Source organism: Notolepis coatsorum (assembly GCF_963971535.1).
Source record: "Notolepis coatsorum genome assembly, chromosome: 18".
In the NCBI taxonomy this organism is placed as follows: domain Eukaryota; kingdom Metazoa; phylum Chordata; class Actinopteri; order Aulopiformes; family Paralepididae; genus Notolepis; species Notolepis coatsorum.
This window is the reverse complement of record NC_140182.1, coordinates 23,008,398-23,029,392: the sequence shown is the minus strand read 5'-3', so window position 1 is coordinate 23,029,392 and position 20,995 is coordinate 23,008,398. Positions and strand designations below refer to the sequence as shown.

General features: G+C 42.2%; 1 protein-coding gene across 1 annotated transcript in view; it reads right to left on the bottom strand.

Moving 5' to 3' along the window:
- Positions 1-20,995, bottom strand: part of ambra1b (autophagy/beclin-1 regulator 1b) — a gene marked incomplete at its 3' end in the record, with an annotated part of 130,033 nt that overhangs the window by 73,882 nt on the left and 35,156 nt on the right. Inside the window, exons 4-8 of the mRNA XM_084335105.1 lie at positions 17,809-17,992; positions 15,188-15,360; positions 12,741-12,807; positions 5,615-7,350; positions 1,842-1,928 (exon numbers count right to left, since the gene is read on the bottom strand). Coding sequence (XP_084191231.1) covers positions 1,842-1,928; positions 5,615-7,350; positions 12,741-12,807; positions 15,188-15,360; positions 17,809-17,992 — 2,247 coding nt within the window. The remainder of the gene's footprint in view (positions 1-1,841; positions 1,929-5,614; positions 7,351-12,740; positions 12,808-15,187; positions 15,361-17,808; positions 17,993-20,995) is intronic.

Genomic DNA, 20,995 nt, shown 5'->3' with positions numbered 1-20,995 from the left:
AAAGTTAAAGGAACAGTGGCTACACTACCTGGACGTGGCAGAAAGAGGAAACTATCAGCGGCTGACACCAGATTCCTGAAGAGGCAAGTGGTCAAAAACCCTTGAGTGACTGCAAAGGACCTGCAGCAAGACTTGGTGGCAGCAGGCACTGAGGTTTCAGTTTGCACAGTAAGGCGCATACTAAACACTGAAGGGTTCCATGCCGGACTCCAAGACGTACACCACTACTACTGACCCAAAAGCACAAGAAAAGTCATCTCAAATATGCTTAAAACAATATAAATAAGCCACAGAGGTTTTGGAGTTCTGTTCTGTGGAGTGATGAAACAAAACTGGAACTCTTTGGGCCTATGGATCAGCGGTATGTCTGGAGGAAGAAGAATGAAGCATATGCTGAAAAGAACACTCTGCCTACAGTGAAGCCCGGAGGTGGCTCAGTGATGCTCTGGGGCTGCTTTGCTGCATCATGGATTCAGTCAAGTATCAGGAAATCATAGGAGGAAACATCATGCCGTCTGTGATGAAGTTGAAGCTTGGGCGTCATTGGACCTTCCAACAGGACAATGATCCCAAGCATACCTCACACCAAGGCTTGGTTTCAGAAGAAGAAATGGAAGATTTTAGAGTGGCCATCACAGTCACCTGACTTGAACCCCATAGAGAATCTCTGGTGGGATTTGAAGAAGGCAGTTACAAAACGCACACCAAAGAATATCACTGAACTGGAGGCCATTGCCCATGAGGAATGGGCTAAGATTCCTCAGGAACGCTGTGAGAAGCTAGTGTCTGGCTATGCATCACGTTTGCAGCAGGTTATGACAGCAAAAGGGTGCTCTACTAAGATGAAGATGCTTGTCATGAAGGGGTTGAATAATTTTGAGACTGCAGAGTAAGATAAGATAAGATAAGATAAGATATTCCTTTATTGATCCCCTTGGGGGAAATTCAGGCATCATAGCAGCATGGGGGAAGGGGGGTACAAGTAGTAAAAACAACACAAGCAGTGTAAACAAATAGGTCAATATAATTTACTATCTAACTAGCTGAAAAATATATTCACAGTGTCACATAAGGTGCAGTATGCATAAGGTAGTGTTTACTATCTACTAAAATATACATTATTCACAGTATCCACTGAAATATACACTATTCACAGTATCACAGTATCCACATAAGGTGCAGTATGCCTAAGGTAGTGTTATTGTCCTCCTTGGGTTCCTATTAGTCCTAGGTCAATGTCTGGCAGCAGTCGCTGCCCCCTGTTGTGGAGCCTGGAGGCCGCTAGTCGCTGCCCCCTGTTGTGGAGCCTGATAGCCGCTGGTATGAAGGACTGTCCGAGGCGGTTAGTTGAGTGTCGGGGGGGTATGAGTCTGTGGCTGAACGAGCTTCTCATCTTGACTAGCTCGTCGTAGAGGGGGTGGTAGGGGTTCTCCATGATGGCAGCCAGCTTCCTTCTCATCCCCCTCTCTGCCATCACCTCTAGTCTAGGTAGCTCGACTCCCACCACGGAGCTAGCCTTCCTCACCAGCTTGTTGAGCTTGTTGGTGTCCCTTGAGTTGATGTAGCCTCCCCAGCATGCCACAGCATAGTAGTCATTAAAAGTAGCATTTTGTGTTTAATTTGGATAACAACCCCTGTAATATTAGTTTCATTAAACAACTTAAGCAGTTCTTGTGTAATTTGTTTATTGTAAACAGTTGGGAAATTGTGTATTTTGCCAAAAAACCCAATATGCAATGGGGGTTGAATAATTTGTATTGCAACTGTATGGTACTGTACCTGGCTGGGTTAGTGATCTATGGTACTGTACCTGGCTGGGTTAATGCTCTATGGTACTGTACCTGGCTGGGTCGGGGTAAATGGGGTGATCTCGGGATCCTGCCATGTCGTAGCGCGACAGAGACAACAGGGACGACTCCAACAGCCTCCTGCAGAAACAGCACATGAGAGTTTTAGTGGCCACTGCACTGTGCTGATTAACTCATAATGAATTGTGTGTTTCTTTCTTTGGCCACACAGTTTGTTTGGGTAACATGTGACAATGACTCAGTGGAGGATCGTGGGCTAACATAGTTTCAGTTTGTGCAAATGTTGATAAACACAGAAATGTGTTGTATTTATACTAGGGATGTTCGATATTGGCTTTTTTACCGATATCCGATATACCGATATTGTCCAACTCTTAATTTCCGATATCAACCGATACCGATATGCAGGGTTTCCCCCCCCCCCAAAAAACTGAATAATTTCAGGTAATTAACATTACATATCTCTTGTCGTGGAATTAACACAACATTATGCATACTTTTGACAATAAATTAAATAAGAATTTGTTCTTACTTGCCTGGGTAAATAAAGGTTAAATAAATGTTTAAAAAAAAAAAATATATATATATATATATATATATATATATATATATTATTTTTTCTTTTCTTTTTTTAAACCAGATACCGATAATTTCCAATATAACATTTTAATGCCAATATCGGACATCCCTAGTTGTATTTATACAGATGGAACGTTAACATTGGTGCGTCCCTGGTTGTACACTATAGGGAAGTGTAGTGGTTACGTCATTGTTGTTTGCGGCCGGTCCACCTCGATTGAAATTGCAATGTATTTCCAATGGACACATTTAGAAATCGTCTCGTTTAAAACAAATAAAGCATGAACATTGTGGATGAATACACACAGAAAGGTACACCATGTCAATCTATAGCTCAACATGAAACCATTCGCAATTAATCTAATTAATTAATCTAATTAATCACATTTTAATCGCATAACCATTTTAGGCCTGATATTTTATATTCTATAATCATATTTCAAATTGCATGTGTTCGGATGGCAGAATTCAGTACTGTATCTACAAAACCTTCCGGTTAATCATCTTCCATTTATTCATTTGCTTCGATTTTTCAGGTCTGGTAAATTACATTTTAGCATGGTGTTATTCACAGTAAAAAAAAAAAAATGATTGAATTGATATTCTCATTTGGTTCATTACAATTTACTCAAACAGACACAGTATTTCTGACACTGGGAATACATTCCCTGAGATCCATAGATGTCCCTAGAATCAGATACCAAGAACATGCAAATTGCCATTTAAAAAAAAAGTTTGTAAATGTTTATTCTACGTTCTTATGGAATGAATGAGATTACATTTGAATTCTTTTAATTTTTTTATAAATGTTGAGTTCATTTTCATAACGCGATAATTTGCTGTGTACTTAATTAATGTAATTAACGCGATAAACTGACAGCCCCAATAATTTTTTTTCAACCAAAAATGCTTAAACAATAATGTTAGTGATAGAAGGGAACTCATTTAGTGCAAAAATGGAAAGCTTGCCAATGTTCATGAGGCAGAATTATTACAATAGCCGATAATAAATTTTCCCAATGATAAATCCCTATACGGGTGGACCATGCAGGAAACTAAAGCGACGTCAGACTACACCTCCCTATAGAGGCACAGTCAACTACTGAGTGACTGATAGACGGATGATGGTGTATTTTAAGTAAAGATCCATTGTAGACAGTGGCGCACAGATACCAGACTCAAATAAAATAAATAAATAAATAAATAAAAATACTTGTCGACGAAGGCAAATTGAGTGGTAGTAGAATGGTATTTGATGACAATCAAATGATGTTCATCGTAATACTGGCTGTACATAGTGATTTTTTCTTTTTAAATATAAATATAAATAATACATTCACAGATATTTTAGAAAGGTGCAGAAAAGTATTGCTCCCCCCCCCCCCCCAACATGTATTGATGAATTCATTCATCATTAACCTCTTAAGCCTGGAGCCTATTTTCTGAAAATCAACCTAAAATATATACCTAAGTAAATGGAATATTGCTCCACTTCTACAAGGTCCATTTGCATATTCTTGGTATCTAGGGACCTCAGTGAATGTATTCCCAGTGTCAGAAATATTGTGTCTATTACTAGGCTTGCTTAAATTGTGATGAAACAAAGGAGAGTATGAATTATGATTTTTCTTTGCATCTTTGACAGTGAATAACACCATGCTAATAATGACCAAACATTAAAAACTGCCACTGATCTCGTCCATTACCTTCTTGAGATGATGTGTAAAAAAATGTAAGGAAATGAATAAAGGGAAGATGATTAAACAGAAGGTTCTGTAGATACAGTACTGAATTCTCCCATCCGGACCAATGCAATTTGAAATATTATTATAGAATATAGAATAGCAGGCTTATAAATTACCTTATTATAGCCAATTCGCACATTTATATATATATACATATATAATTTTTTGAATGCCAGAGTTCAATTTGGATTTAGTATCACCAGGCGTGCATATGAGCAGATAATGAAATCTACTGTAATGTACAGTAGCTTTTTTATTTTTATCAGGGTGGCACCATTTTGAAACCATTTTCAAATCTAATTGTTGCTGAATGCTAACAATAGGGAAGAGAAACTAACTGCATTTCAATATTTGTCAATAATGTTACCTTTTCTGGTAGAATTATCCAGAATAATAAGTTATTTTTTTATTTATCCACCTTTTCTCACCATTCTTTATTTTTCTCCCATCCCAATTTCGTATTTCCAATTCTTCCAAGTCTTGAACGTTGCTAGACTATGCCTCCCACTGGTCGGCTGTAGTGAGGATAGAAGCCTTGCATCACGTGTCCCCTCCGGGACACGAGGAGGCAGCCTGTCGCATCTTTTCACCGCAGCAGCTCGAACTCTCAGTAGCGAGGAGTAACGCGTGGGAGGCTCACGCTGCCCCCGATACTTCCTGTTTCCGCCGCACCGGCGTCACCCAACCGACCTGTAGGAGTCGCTGTCCACAACGTCCAATCCCCACCCACCGGCTTTCCCACCCGCTAACACTGCCAATTGTGTTAGTATGACGGCCGGCCAAGCCGGTAGCAACGCCGAGAGCTGGGCTCGATACCAGCATATCCTGCGTTAGTGGCGAGCGCCTTGCCCACTGCGCCACTCAGCCGCCTGAATAATAACAGTTATTGAAATAATTCATACAGAACTCTGAACCCCATAGAACTTTAAGGGAAGTGTAGTTTTCAAAAATTCCACCGCAGAACCAGACCTATGAAACTAAATTCCCATTCCCCCGGTTTTACAAAATGGTCGCCTCTCGCGGATTATATAGACATTTAGAAGAGGAAAATCTATCTAATACACACTTTAACCTATTCCTAAACTAACATTGATGATAATATACATTCTAAATGCTGTTGTGACATGTTTATGATGTTTATACTTGAATACGTTTGAAATCAAAATCGCTACTTTTGTAGAACACTCTAGATATATTGATTTATGACCAGATGTCATTTCGGGACCGGTACCTGTCCCGTCGGGTGGAAGAGATAAAAAAAAAAGGTGCCGGTCCAAAATGAATGTTTTTGTTTACATGCATGTATCGCCTCCCTACTTCCCATCTCCCCACATGGAACGCACCTGATTGGATGGATGAATGACATGCTGGTGCTCTAGTGTGACATCTAGTGGCTGAATGTTATCTATACAGCACCTTTAATAATGTAAATGTGTAAGAATGCTTTCAACAGAATATAGTAGTGTTCTGACGCGGCCCTACCTCCTCAGAGAGTCCTCGTCTGGCGCGTCCACAGGCATCTCCTGGCTCAAGGCCTCCGGTGACGGTTCCGCCGAGCGGCCCGAGGCGGCCTGCCGGTACACCCTCTCCCACTGGCCCGTCTCCTGGTTGTACACCAGGCCCACCGTCTGCTCCCCCGCCTGCTGCCCGCCGCCGGAGCCCACCGCAGGGAAGGCCACCGCGCCCCCCGGTCCGGCCGCGCCGCCCGCGGGGGGAGGCTGCTGCTGCTGCTCGATGAGCTCCGGAGGCCCAGCCCCCCTCCTCTCCTGGGGCTGGGCCTCCGCCCTCCTGCCTTCGTCGTGCTGCCACGGGGGGGAGGGCGCGGAGGAGGCCGGGGGCGGCGGCTCCAGGGTGGAGGCGGAGGTGGAGGAGGCCTGGCTGGTGCGCTCCCAGCGCTGCGAGTCGTGGTTGAAGGTGAGCAGGTTGTGGCAGGCCCGGCAGCGGTTCAGGTGACCGCGCGACGCGGACGCCCCCCCGGCCTGGCTGCCCTCCAGGCTGTGGGAAGAGGGCGGCGGGGGCAGCGGGGGCTGGTAGTGGATGATGGTGGGGGAGGGCGCGGAGGAGGAGGAGGGGGGCGGCTGGTAGTGGATGGGGGAGGGGGAGGAGGAGGGGGGCCCGGGCGGGTCGATGTTGTTGTTGAGCAGCTCCTGGCCGGGCTCCGGGCCGGGCTCCGCGCCGCCCCCCAGAGGAGACTCCAGGTCCTGCATGCGGTCGAACTCCATGAAGTAGCGACTCAGGTTGCACTGCAGCACGTTGCGGAAGGTGGCCGGGTTGCCGCGCGCGCCGTCCCAGAAGGGGTGGTGCCCGCTGCTGGTGGCACCGCCTGCCCCTCCTCCTCCGCCCGCGCCCCCTCGGTGGGCGGAGACGCCGGCGGCCCCCAGGTCGGCGCCCGACGGGGGGAAGCCCCTCCCCTCGGTGGCCGAGGTGTAAACGGGGTGCGAGGAGGAGGAGTCCTGCTGACGGAGCACCGAGAGGAGGCTGACGGAGGAGGAGGAGCTGGTCCTGGGGGGCAGCATGCCACCGCCCCCGCCGGTCCCCGACCCGCTCTCCCTCATGTTCAGCAGGCTGCGGGTCCAGTCGGGGCCGGTCAGACGGCCGGAGGTGGGGGGCTCGTGGCCGGTCAGCCTGCCGGAGGCGGGGGGCTCGTGGCCGGCGGGCAGGCTGACCAGGTGGTGGCCCCCTGGCACGGCGCGGTGCAGCGAGGCCCCGGCGCTGTAATACACCGAGGTGAAGGCCGACGGGCGCTCCGAGGGCTGGCGCGGCTCCGTGCGCGCCGAGGAGAAGGTGGAGGGGTGATGGGCGGGGGGTGGCTGGGGCTCGGGAGCGACCGCCCGGGGGGGCGGGATGGAGGGGGACGGGGCGGGGCTGCGGTTGGCGGTGCAGCGGCTGCAGAGGCACACCATGCCCAGGTGCTGCGTGCAGCCCGGGTAGGACGGCAGCATGCGCTCCTGGTGGGAGTAGAGGACGGGGGGCGGCACCGCGGAGGAGACGGGGGGAGGGTCGCCGGCAGCGACCGCACCACCGCCTCCCCCTCCCTCCCCCGCGGGGCGCGACTCCCCCCCGCCGCCGGCCTGCGCCCCGGAGGAGCGCGAGGACAGGATGTGGAGGAAGTTGTGCAGGATGGGGGTCCGGCGCACGGGCTGGGAGGGCAGGAAGGAGCGCTGGCGGAAGTGAGGCATCTCCACGCTGTCCATGGGAACTTCTGAGTCATCGTCATTCTACAAACACACAACACAGTCATTATCATTCTACAAACACAACACGGAGTCATCGTCATTCTACAAACACACAACACAGTCATCATCATTCTACAAACACAACACAGAGTCATCGTCATTCTACAAACACACAACACAGTCATCATCATTCTACAAACACAACACGGAGTCATCATCATTCTACAAACACACATCGGAGTCATCATCATTCTACAAACACACATCGGAGTCATCATCATTCTACAAACACAACACGGAGTCATCATCATTCTACAAACAACACAGTCATCATCATTCTACAAACAACACAGAGTCATCGTCATTCTACAAACGCACATCAGAGTCATCTTCATTCTACAAACACACATCGGAGTCATCTTCATTCTACAAACACAACACGGAGTCATCGTCATTCTACAAACACAACACGGAGTCATCGTCATTCTACAAACACAACACGGAGTAGGGGTGTAAAGGTACACGTATCCGTACCGAACCGTTTCAGTGTGTACCGTACCGAACGGCTGTGTAGTGTAGTCACGATACCAACATTTTTGTTTTGATACTATTACCAATATGAATTTCGATACTTTGATACTTTTCCTCAAAATCAGGGAAACACTCTCAGATGTCATTATTGTTCTTTATTTTAAAACACAACAATGAACAATGACAAGAATAAATAAATTAAATTAAAAGCAATGGCATTCAAATGCTGGAGAATGTTTTTTGCACTCAAAACAGTTGCTGTATACAAGGTTTCTGAACCCAGCTTTCTCAACTGTATATATATTGGAACTTGGTCCATACAGATGAACTCTGCGACTGCCCTGTTGAGCCTTTTAGCATCTTTGGACTCATTTGTGTACTTAATATGCTGGTCAAAAAAAGCTGGGAGGTTAGGTTGCTTCTGAGTGGGGGGAGTCACTCTGTGAGCCAAATGCAGCAGACTTCTGTAGTTAGAAAAAATGCAAGGGGTAGAAAAAGTATGGTTATATTATTATTAGGGCTGTCAGTTTATCACGTTAATTAGATTAATTAATTACACAGCAAATTATCACATTATGAAAATTAACTCAAAATTAATAACATTTTTTATAAAAAGAAAATTGTATCTCATTCATTCCATAAGAATGTAGAATACACATTACAGACTTATTTTTTTAATATGGTCCATTTGCATGTTCTTGGTATCTGATTCTAGGGACATCTATGAATCTCAGGGAATGTATTCCCAGTGTCAAAAATACTGTGGGCTAGATCCACAAAGAATGGATTGCACGGTGCAAGTTGCACCCTTAAGGGGTCCCCACACGGCGAGCGATTTTAGCCAGGCGACCGATTCTTTTAGCGAGCCAACAGACAGAATAGTATCACCTCCATTGTTATGAATGAGAGAACACACACGGCAGGGGATTTTGAAGCGACGGTCGGCAAGCTATTTCTGTCGCCTCGCTAAATATCGCCTCAATCCTATTTTTTGAGGCGACGGCACACGGACAATGAGGAAATAACATGACTTCTACAGTAGAAGTATTGCAGAAGTTCTACTGGTGTATCATTTGTACACCTTTAATGTATCAATACATTCATTGATCAATAACCTACGTATTATTACCATGCTACTTATGTTCATTATTATTAACGGGAACAATTTAAATAAATAACGTTAGTTTGAGAAGCTATAGTGGCCGCTTGTCATTAACTAATAAATGAACAATACGCCACGATGCACCTACTAGTGTTTTAATACTCGGGTAACAAAAAAAAGTTGTGGATGTTGACAGAGTTTAATGTCCAGGCTGCAGCTGATGTAGTTTGTAAGGTTTATTGTCCAAAGAAAATGATGGTTGAGAAAAAAACATCCACAAAACATTCTCTTTCAGCAGCTGCATAACAATACTTGTCCAATCGGTGGTAATGAACGTATCGTAGCGATCAGGCATGCAGTAATGTCAGGAAGAATGAGGAGAGGTTGTATTCGTATAGTGGTTTAATTCCAGCTCAATATGGGTTTTACAGGTTAATACTCCCTCGTAACGCACAACACAGCTACCTGCTATTAAATACGCTCGCTTCACAACAACATAACGGGTCCGTCCTCCTATATCTCCCGGGGGGAAGCAAATAACCACACCCCCAGCTAGACAGAGCGACGGTCGCCCCTGGTGTGGAGGGGCAAGCGATTGTCTTTGAGCAACAGGCGATCGCATCGCCAGGCGACGTCGGTCGCCCGCCGTGTGCAGACCACTTTACTTACAATTCATTATGAATTGAAAATGCGGGACCCTGATGTAAACAAGACAAAAGTCTTTCTCTGGTCTGCATTCCCTTAACAATTGTGTGTATTGAGCCGTACTGTATTGTACCCATTCTGCAATCTGTTAATAACATTTTCATTCAATCAATCAATCTGCGCAGTGAGTAGCGTTTTGAACACTAGTACCGCAGTACTATACTAATACCGGTATACAGTGCAACCCTAGTGTAGTGTACCGAACGAATACAACAGTATGTTAACCAATAACCACTAACGACCACCCAATCGAATATAATAAAAAAAAATACAAAATTTACAAGTCGATTATTCATTTCAATATAGAATATTCGTTGACAGCCCTACAAGTACAATTAGTTACTGCACACTACATCACCCCTGAGTGGAACATGGAAAGCCAAACTTTCCCCCACTGTACCGAAAACCCGTACCGAACCTTTACTTCAAAACCAAGGTACGTACCGTACCGTGGTTTTTGTATACCGTTACACCCCTAACACGGAGTCATCATCATTCTACAAACACAACACAGAGTCATCATCATTCTACAAACACAACACAGAGTCATCATCATTCTACAAACACACCTCAGTCATCATCATTCTACAAACACAACACGGAGTCATCATCATTCTACAAACACAACACGGAGTCATCATCATTCTACAAACACAACTCAGTCATCATCATTCTACAAACATACCACAGTGTCTAGAAAAGCGCTATATAAATGTAATTAATTATTATTAGTAGTAGTAACGAGTATAGGGAGGTGTAGTGGTTATGTCATTGCCGTTTTTCCGTGTTCCACCCTCTGTCCAACGCAATGTATTTCCCCATTGCCCATTTCTAAATTGTCTCGTTTAAAACAAATAAAGCATGAACATTTGCATGGTGTACCTTTCTGTGCGTATTCTAGTGTTGTCAAAAATATCGAAAAATCGATACATATCGATTCTGAATATTTACAACGGTTTCAATACTCATTTCCCGAAATATCGATATTTAATTATTCATTAAAGATTTAAAAAAAAATATATATATATATATATTTTTTTTGTATAAGGAAGTTGCATTGTTCATTTCAATACCTGTAATAGTACAGTAGTCCACACACGCATTCAGTTAAGTCGGAATATGACTAATACAAACAGTTCAGTTTGTCAGGTACATGCAACACAGATTAGTGTTTACATCCGTCTGCTTGAGAAAATACCATGTTCTGCAATAAAAATGATTGAAGTGAGATGAACAGTTATTTTTAGACACGTGATCTAAAGATAAACAAAGGATTTTAAAAGTGTTATATTTATCTTCTCTTATAGTACCAGAGAGAAGCTGAGGAGAATCAACCAGCAACAAAAGCAAAATGTATAAAAAATATTTTTTTTTTAAGGGCGGCTAGGTGGTGTAGTGGTCTAAGGCACTCGCCACCAGTGTGGAGACGCTAGGATTCGCGTGTTCGAATCCAGCTCTCCACATTGTTTTTCAGTTTGGCTGGTCGTCCGCAGTAATACACATTGGCCGTATTACGGGGAGGGAAAAACTGAAGGGTGGGGATCGAACGTTGTGAACAAGCGACTCCTACAAGTCGGTTGGTGCGCCTGCGCAGTAGAATCAGGAAGTGTCGGGGGCAGCGTGAGCCTCCCACGCGTTACTCCTCGACACTGAGAGGTCGAGCTGCGCAGGTGAAAAGATGCGACTGCTGTTACCTCAAGTACCGGAGGGGACTTGTGCTATGTATGACTTAGTCCTCACTGCAGCCGGCTTGTGGGAGGCAAGAAACAGCGTTCGTGACAGGGGAGGGTTGAATTGGATGATACGAAATTGGGATGGGAGAAAATATAGAAAATGGGAGAAAAAAGTGGATCAAAAAAAAAAAAAAAAATTTTTACATTTTAAGATTGAACCTTTTTCCTTGTGGTATCGAAAATGGTATCGAATATCGATACTTTTCAAGGTATCGTATCGAAGTTCCAGTATCGTGACAACACTAGCGTATTCATCCACAATCTAGAGCTCAACATGAAAATATTTGCATTAATCGTAAAGGTAGCAAAATAACAACGTTTATGTTTTCGTTCACTGGGAAACTACACTGCCATTTGGCGCTGCTTACTGATGTCACCATAGTGTAGATTCCTGGCTTTAGTCGCAGACCTAGGATCAGATTTCCCTTACATTCCATAAGCTTAACAATTCGTACAATGGGAAAATAACTGACCCTGAATCTGTGGCTAGTATCCGTTTCACCCAACACTAGTGTATCTCTAAAGCCAACCACCATTTTTTAAATATTTGTATTTATAATTTAAATCGTATAACGTTATTTCGCTGCATATTAAATCACTGTAAATACTCATTTAAATCATTGTTTCATTGTACATATTGTGTATAGTTTATAACGTTATTGTTTTTTACCGAACGTTAGTAGCTAGCTAGCCGGCATGGTGCGTGCAGTGCTTTGCCCCAGAGTGTAACCACAGGTCTGAGAAGAGGACCTGCTAATTTTACTCGTTCCTGAAACTCCTCTACATGCCCCGATTTAAAATGGTTCACAACATTGCTAACGTCTAGTACGTTAACGTTAGCTAGCTAGCTTGGTATTAGCTGGCCGTGACGTGGATTAGGCGACAGCACTGCCGTACTGGTAAGTGTAGTTCTTTTTAACGACAAATTAAAAACCTTATAACTACCTTTATTTCAACCAAAAATGCTTAAACAATAATGTTAGTGGTAGAAGGGAACACATTTTGTGCAAAAATGGAAAGTTTGTCAATGTTCATGAGGCATAATTGTTACAATAGCCGATAATCCATTTTCCCAATGATGAATCCCTATACGGGTAGAACAACCAGCGACGTCAGGCTACACCTCCCTATAGCGTATTCAATTTGATGCCATTTTAAAATGATGAACCATCTATGTTTAATCAGCTTATAATGTGGTTTTGTGTTTTTATAAGCCGTGTGGTCAAATGAATGACGTAGCATTAGAATGTGAAGTGAGCCGATTGCAGTGCCCCCCCCCCCCCCTGGACAGTTATCACGGCACACAGGGGGGCCATGGCCCCCACTTTGAGAACCAGCGACTTGAAGGACATGCTGCTCACCTGCTGATTAGAGGGGTTCACTATCGCCGTCAGCAGGTTGTGACCGAGGGGGTCAAACCTCACCAACCTGGAACACAACAACAGAGCCCGTCAGGAGGTTAACATGGGACTTCATTTACAAGCAGAGTCCAAATCAAATGCGGAGTCCCTTATATTGGCTAGGTGGGTATGGCCACACAGTCTGACACATAAAGGATAGTGTATCCTGAGACAGAGACCAGACTGTCAGTCTCATAGTGGAGGTTAAAGGTTAAGGAGAGTGTGTCCTGAGACAGAGACCAGACTGTCAGTCTCATAGTGGAGGTTAAAGGTTAAGGAGAGTGTGTTCTGAGACAGAGACCAGACTGTCGGACTCATAGTGGAGGTTAAAGGTTAAATGTTAAGGAGAGTGTGTTCTGAGACAGAGACCAGACTGCTGGACTCATAGTGGAGGTTAAAGGTTAAGGCGAGAGACCAGACTGTCACTCATAGTAGAGGTTAAAGGTTAATGATTTTTTTCTCTCTTGAAAACTAGAAACGCCAAGGAAATCATTCAAATAACCTTTGTTTTTATTTGACACAAAAATAATCAAACCAAGATGAATTTCCCTATTGGGATTGAAGTGCGAACCTAACTTTCACCAATCTTCACTTGATTTTTTTTAATAATATATATATATTAGGGATGTCCGATATTATCGGCCTACCGATAGGCATTAAAATGTAATATCGGAAAATATCGGTATCTGTTAAAAAGAAAAAGATTTTTTTTTTTTACATTTATTTAACACTTTGAGTGCCACTCACGAGATTTCTCTGTTTTTTTTATAGGTGGTTGCATGCCACTCACGAGATTTCTCGGATTTTTTTTTTTTTGCGATCTGAAAAATTATTGCATCACCCGAGCCTACCCGAGTATAGCCGAGGGGCGCCGGCGATCACTGTGGAAAAAAGCGCCCCCTGTCGTCTCCCAGATGACATAAGTGATTTTGGAATGGACTCAATGAAAATGAATGGGGGAAAAAATCCGGTACTCCACATTTTCCAGTTCACTGATCCAGCCGGGGTTACTAGAGTTCATTCTGGAGCCTCAGATCCCCGCGGATCATGGAGTTCTACTGTATCGCGTTGGATCCATACACGTATCGATTTTTTCGAATGGTGATCAGGAATTGGAATATACCAGTTGGATACCATCTGATGTCAGGTAAGGACTCTATGTTATCAGTGGTAGGATAATCAGAGTAAGTTTGATGAAGTTATAAGCTGTTTTGTGAAATGTCTTCTTTCGGTTTCACTGTAAAAGTCCGTGAGGAAATCAACGGAGCGATTATCAGTGCGCGGCCGTAATGTGCGTGCGTGCACGTATAATATTGATCATCTAGCGTTTATTTGAAAACGATTCATAAAAAGGCCGACGAATATCAACGTTGTGGAATATTCCACTAAAAGACGATTTTCATAGAATGCTCCAGAATGAGCTGTTTTTTATATCAAAACGGGGGCTTTTCTAACTGCTCTGAAACGGCAACGACGCGATAAAAAAACAATCTGCCTTCACAGCACTGACTGGAAAATAGTCTTTGATAATGCGATGGGCAGATTAGACACATAGCCATAATTTAAAACATAGATTAGGCGATATTAACGTTAACATTGGCGCCGATGGTGGCATTCAAGCGGTAAAACGGAAAACCAGGCGTGGCGCTGAAAGTGTTAACCTTTATTTACCCAGGCAAGCAAGTAAGAACTAATTCTTATTTTATTTATTGTCAAAAGTATGCATAATGTTGTGTTAATTCCACGACAAGAGATATGTACGGTAATGTTAATTACCTGAAATTATTCCGTTTTTTGGGGGGGGGGAATCCTGCATATATCGGTATCGGTTGATATCGGTATCGGAAATTAGTAGTTGGACAATATCGGTATAGGTAAAAAAGCCAATATCGAACATCCCTAATATATATATATATATATATATAAAAGGTTACTCTTGATCAAACAAAGATGAATGTCCCTATTGGGATTAATAGTGCAATAACTTGCTTTTTCACCAAACTTCACTTAAAACAAATAAAAGGTGCCTCTTGATCATCAAACAAGAATGAATTTCCCTATTGGGATTAATAAATTGCAAATCTAACTTTCACCAAACATCACTTTTTTTTAAAAATAAAAGGTGACTATTGAAAAAGAATTTATTTAAATCGATTTTACTTTTTCAAAATCATCCTAAATCATTCATTCGAATTAATCGAATTAATCGATTAATCGCCCAGCCCTAACTCATAGTGGAGGTTAAAGGTTAAAGAGAGTGTATTCTGAGACAGAGACCAGACTGTCAGTCATAGTGGAGGTTAAAGGTTAAAGGTAAAAGGTTAATGAGTGTATTCTGAGAAAGAGACCAGACTGTCAGTCTCACAGTGGAGGTTAGAGGTTAAAGGTTAAAGTGTTCCTCTCCCCACCTGACTCTCTCTGTGTCGCTGCCGGTCTTGACCACGGCGAAAGGCTCTGGTCGACTCCAGTCCCAGAAGTGGAGCTCGTTGTTGGTGGCAATGAGCAGCAGCTGAGCAGTGGGGTGGAAGGCCAGTGAGGCGATGGCCACATTGCTCTCTGTGAACCAGCTCTCGCTGCCCCCCTGGTGGTGAGAGGAGGAGAGGCAGGTGGGGAGAGGAGGAGAGGAGGAGGAGAGGCAGGCGGGGAGAGGAGGGAAGGAGAGGCAGGTGGGGAGAGGAGGAGAGGCAGGTGATGAGAGGAGAGGAGGAGAGGCAGGTGGGGAGAGGAGGAGAGGAGAGAGGAGGAGAGGAGGAGAGGCAGGTGGGGAGAGGCAGAGAGGTAGGTGGAGAGAGGAGAGGCAGGTGGGGAGAGGAGGAGAGGCAGGTGGGGAGAGGAGGAGGCAGGTGGGGAGAGGAGAGGAGTAGGGGAGGAGGCAGGTGGGGAGAGGAGAGGAGGACAAGAATATTATCATGAAGATATCCACAAACAGGCAAATATTACATGTCATATTATCATGAAGATATCCACAAACAGGCAGATATTATGGTACATGTCATGAAGATATCCACAAACAAGCAAATAGTACATGTCATATTATCATGACGATATCCACAAACAGGCAGATATTACATGTCATGAAGATATCCACAAACAAGCTAATAGTACATGTCATATTATCATGAAGATATCCACAAACAAGCTAATATTACATGTCATATTATCATGAAGATATCCACAAACAAGCTAATATTACATGTCATATTATCATGAAGATATCCACAAACAAATATTACATGTCATATTATCATGAAGATATCCACAAACAAGCTAATATTACATGTGGTATAATGTGGCCTAGGGGCAGCGGTGGCCTAATGGTTAGAGAAGCAGGTTTGTGAACGGAAGGTCACCGGTTCGATCCCCGGGACCGGCAGGAAAAATCTGCAGCTGAAGTGCCCTTGAGCAAGGCACTTAACCCCCAACTGCTCCAGTGGAGTTGCTCAGTGGCCAATGGTGTCAGACTGTGGTTGTACTGGGCAGCTCCCAGGTATGAATGGAACTGTGTGAATGTGAAGCAGGGTGTAGCTGAAAAAGAGCATCTGTGCTCAGCGAACCTACCCTGGGTAAATAAAGGTTAAACATGTCATAGCATGAAGATATCCACAGACAAGCTAATATTACATGTCATATTATCATAAGATATCCACAAACAAATATTACATGTCATATTATCATAAGATATCCAAAAACAAATATTACATGTCATATTATCATAAGATATCCACAAACAAATATTACATGTCATATTATCATAAGATATCCACAAACAAATATAACATGTCATATTATCATGAAGATATCCACAAATAAATATTACATGTCATATTATCATGAAGACATCCACAAATAAATATCACATGTCATTATCATGAAGATATCCACAAACAAATATTACATGTCATATTAACATGAAGATATCCACAAACAAATATTACCGGTACATGTCATATTATCATGAAGATATCCACAAACAGGCAAAGAAATATCACATGTCATATTATCATGAAGATATCCACAAACAAAATATTACATGTCATATTATCATGAAGATATCCACAAAAAAATATTACATGTCATATTATCATGAACATATCCACAAACAAATATAACATGTCATATTATCATGAAGATATACACAAACAAATATAACATGTCATATTATCATGAAGATATCCACAAACAAATATTACATGTCATTATTAGGGCTGACCTTCGATTTTCTTTTTGGAATTCGAAGCTTCGGGCCGAGATTCGATTTTAATTCGAAGTTTCGAGATAAAAAAATAATTATTATTATAAAATAATTTAATTTTTATGTTGTGGGACTTGTACAGCACTTTGTTCAACTTTGTCAGTGCTGTAAAGTTTAAACCTTTTTAAATCTTAGACAAACAAAACACTTTGCTTTCATGAAATATTGTAAGCCCTCATTTGAGGCTTTATAAAAGCAGCACAATGAACACAAATCTGTCAGTGCCGAGTCCGACCTCATCTTAAATAACAAACAGCATTGCTTGTTGTAGTTAACAAAGAGAGGCAGAGTTGATTTTGCACAACAACAACAAAAATCATATATATCTTTTTAATAATCGAATTTTATTTTCATATTCAAATCCCATGCCCATCGAACGAAGCTTCGAAGTATTTAAGACAGCCCTACATATTATCATGAAGATATCCACAAACAGGCAAATATTACATGTCATATTATCATGAAGATAGCCACAAACAAATATTACATGTCATATTATCATGAAGATATCCACAAACAAATATTAGATGTCATATTATGATGAAGATATCCACAAACAGGCAAATATAACATGTCATATTATCATGAAGATATCCACAAACAAATAGTACATGTCATATTATCATGGATGATTGATGAGTTAATTATCTGTGTGGTGTTGACGACTGATTAGGATGGATGATTGACGAGTAGGCCTATTGTAATTATGACAGAGTGAAGACAACGTGATGTGTGTGTGGTGGTGGTGTGTATATTGGGGAGGGAGGTGTAACTCACATGCAGGTCCCAGATGCGGACCTCTCCGTCGAGGCAGCCTGAGGCCAGCAGGCCGGGGATGGTCGGGTGGAAGGTCACGCACCAGGGTGTGCGGCGGTGGCCCACCAGGGAGTGGAGGCACTTCCCCGTCTTCACCTCCGTGATGTAAATGTTGTGGTTGACGTGCGTGGAAGCCATGAGGGTCCTGTGGAGGGAGGAAGAGCCTTCTTAGTTCAGACTAGGGATGGGCATTTTAAAGAAAAATCCAGATCGATTGATCGCATGCTATACTCGATTGATCGCGTATTACTCAAAAAGGGAGAATTTTAGATTAGAATTAGATATATATATATTTTTATTTAACTTATTTTTGTTCATTCACGTACCGTAATTCCTCTAATAGTAACCGGTATTCAATTAAAAACCGGGTCTCTATTAATGACCGGGTGCGCTGTTGAGCTAAGCAATTATAAGCCGGCCTCCTAATACAAGCCGGGTTTCATGTATATTAGAGGAATTAAGGTATTTCCCTCAACGGATTTACCATAGGCAATATATTTTGTTATTGTTGTTATATGCTGGCCTGGCTGTGCAGTAAATACCATATAATGGTATGGTGTTAATGTTTACCAAGAGAGTAAGCCTACCTCAGAATTGTATAAAACGAAGTTATTATTATTATTATTATTATTATTATTATTATTATTATTATTATTATTATTATTATTATTATTATTATTATTATTATTATTATTATTATTATTATTATTATTATTATACCAGTATTGTGATTGCACTATTTTACTTTATTTAACTTTTTTTGACCACCTGTAATTGCACTGTTTACTACCGCATTTCATACAGTACTTGGTTTCAATAAATTAACCCAGTACATTTTACTGGGTTCAAACTGACACAAAATGTTGATTTATTCATTATGATCTGTTTGAAAATTTGAAATATAGGGCTCTCTCTTATACATGCCTCCTCCTAATACAAGCCTGGTATCCGCTACAGTTGAAACAAAGCCGGGGTTACTATTAGAGGAATTACGGTATATATGTTTAAGGAAACCAACAAACCGTTATAATCTTACACATACATGTGAAAAGATATATATATATTTTTTTTTCCATAAAAATTTATAATTTCGATATTCCCCCCCTCGATATTTTTCTCATAGCTACGAGTAATCGAGTAATCGATTCATGCCCATCCCTAGACAGTAGAACAGTATACGGTTCTCCAGTAGAAATCACAACGCGATATCACATTCCCTTTACAGTAGGGCTGGGCAATTCATAAAAAATAAATCACGATCTCGATTCATAGACCTATGCAATCCCATTTCTAAATTATGACGATTTCTTTTATAAAAAAAAGAAATTCATTTATTTTTTTACTTTTTTAAATGATGACGATTCTGACTCGAGTTATTTTGTATGTTACAAGAGACTTTTAAGTTTAAGTCAAGCACTTTCGTAATGTTTAAGTTTAAGTCAAGCACTTTGATATATGTTATGTTGTCTGTTTAACACATTCATGGCCAACCACGTATATATACCAGGGTTTCCGTTAGAAAATATTGGTGCCGGTCTCTGTGTCCTGCAAGATTTCAATCTCCCGGACAAATGGGAGAAATTCCCAGAGAGTTTATTGAGCTTAAAAACAATTGATAGGCAGGCTATATAAAGAATGACATCCTCAAGGCATGTAGATTTATAATATTTTAACTTAAAACTAGGCTACTTTTGCGTATACATACTCCACTCTATACTATACTCCAAATAAAATAAGTCCCGTCGATAGACTCACGTGCTGCTGCTGACTTGAAATCAAATAGGCGAATGTCTGTGGGCAGTCGGCCCGACATTAAACAGCAGTCTGTTATAATCACATTTTTATGAGCTAACGAATTCCGTTATATTGGACATTTGTATTAATTATATCAAGCGAAAAATTGAGAAATTTGGCATTACTGACTAGAGAGAGAGACGGCAACATTATCTTGTGGGGGTGCCCGATTACTTTTACCAACGGATTTCCAGTTCCGCGTTCGCGTTCTGCGATCTGATTGGCCACTGACGTTTCTGGTCGCACCAATCGTGTGACGCCTGTTTCTATCACTGGTTAAGCTTAGGCCCTCTTTCGAAGTTGGTTAAGGTTAGAGTTTGTCTTAGAGCAGGGCGATAGAACACCAGCCCTGATTCCAAACTCTAACCATAACCAACTTCGAAAGAGTCGCCTAAGCTTAACCAGTGATAAACTAGGCGTTAGGTAGTTTGCAGGCTGTTCGAGGCGGAAATGGGCGCGTCACGCGATTGGGCGCACATGTCACATGACCAGAAACATCAGTGGCGAATTAGAACGCGAACGTGGAACTGGAAATCCGTTGGTAAAAAACTAGACGCGGAGCGGTTCCCTGAAATCTAAACGTTGCATGATTTGCCGAATCCAATGACTATCTCTGCCTCCCAACGCAGCGATACGCTAATCCAGCTGCAGCTCCTGCCCACCATTCTGATCAGCAAACCACAGGTCGCGCTGCAGCAGCGTCAAACCCCAAATGAATCTCGACATTGCTTCGTTGTATCAGAAGAACACTACACATATAATGTTCACAGCAAACTGTAGTTGATCACCAGGTATGTTTTATTAATAGGGATGCACCGAATGGGAAATTCTTGGCCGAAACCGATACCGAAAATCGGAAACAGTTGGCCGAAAACCGAATGCCCAAAAATGATTAATAGAAATATATATATATATAATGTATTTTTTTTGTTCAGCTACCTGATTATGACAAAAGACATGATTATGGCAAAACTTAACTTAAATAATATTAATAATCACTATTATGGGTCCATAAAACATTTATTCAGCACTTTTGAATGCATACATTAATTCCAGACTGACTGCTGAAAGATTGTACAATTTAAACATTTTCTCTTTGCATATCTGGTATCTCTGACTGTGTATTTCATAACTAATATGTGTGAATAATTAGAGAACCATAATGCAAAAGCCAGGTGTACCCTTTCAACAGCAGAATGGACTTTCAGTGCTCAGCAAAAGGTGATATTGGTGTTACAGGAATAGTCAACAAACCCTCACACACACAGATGTACTCAACTGTTTAGAACAGAAGGAAAACAGCCACGCAACCCCCACTCGTGTGACTAAGTACTGTATGTAAATTTAGTCACAC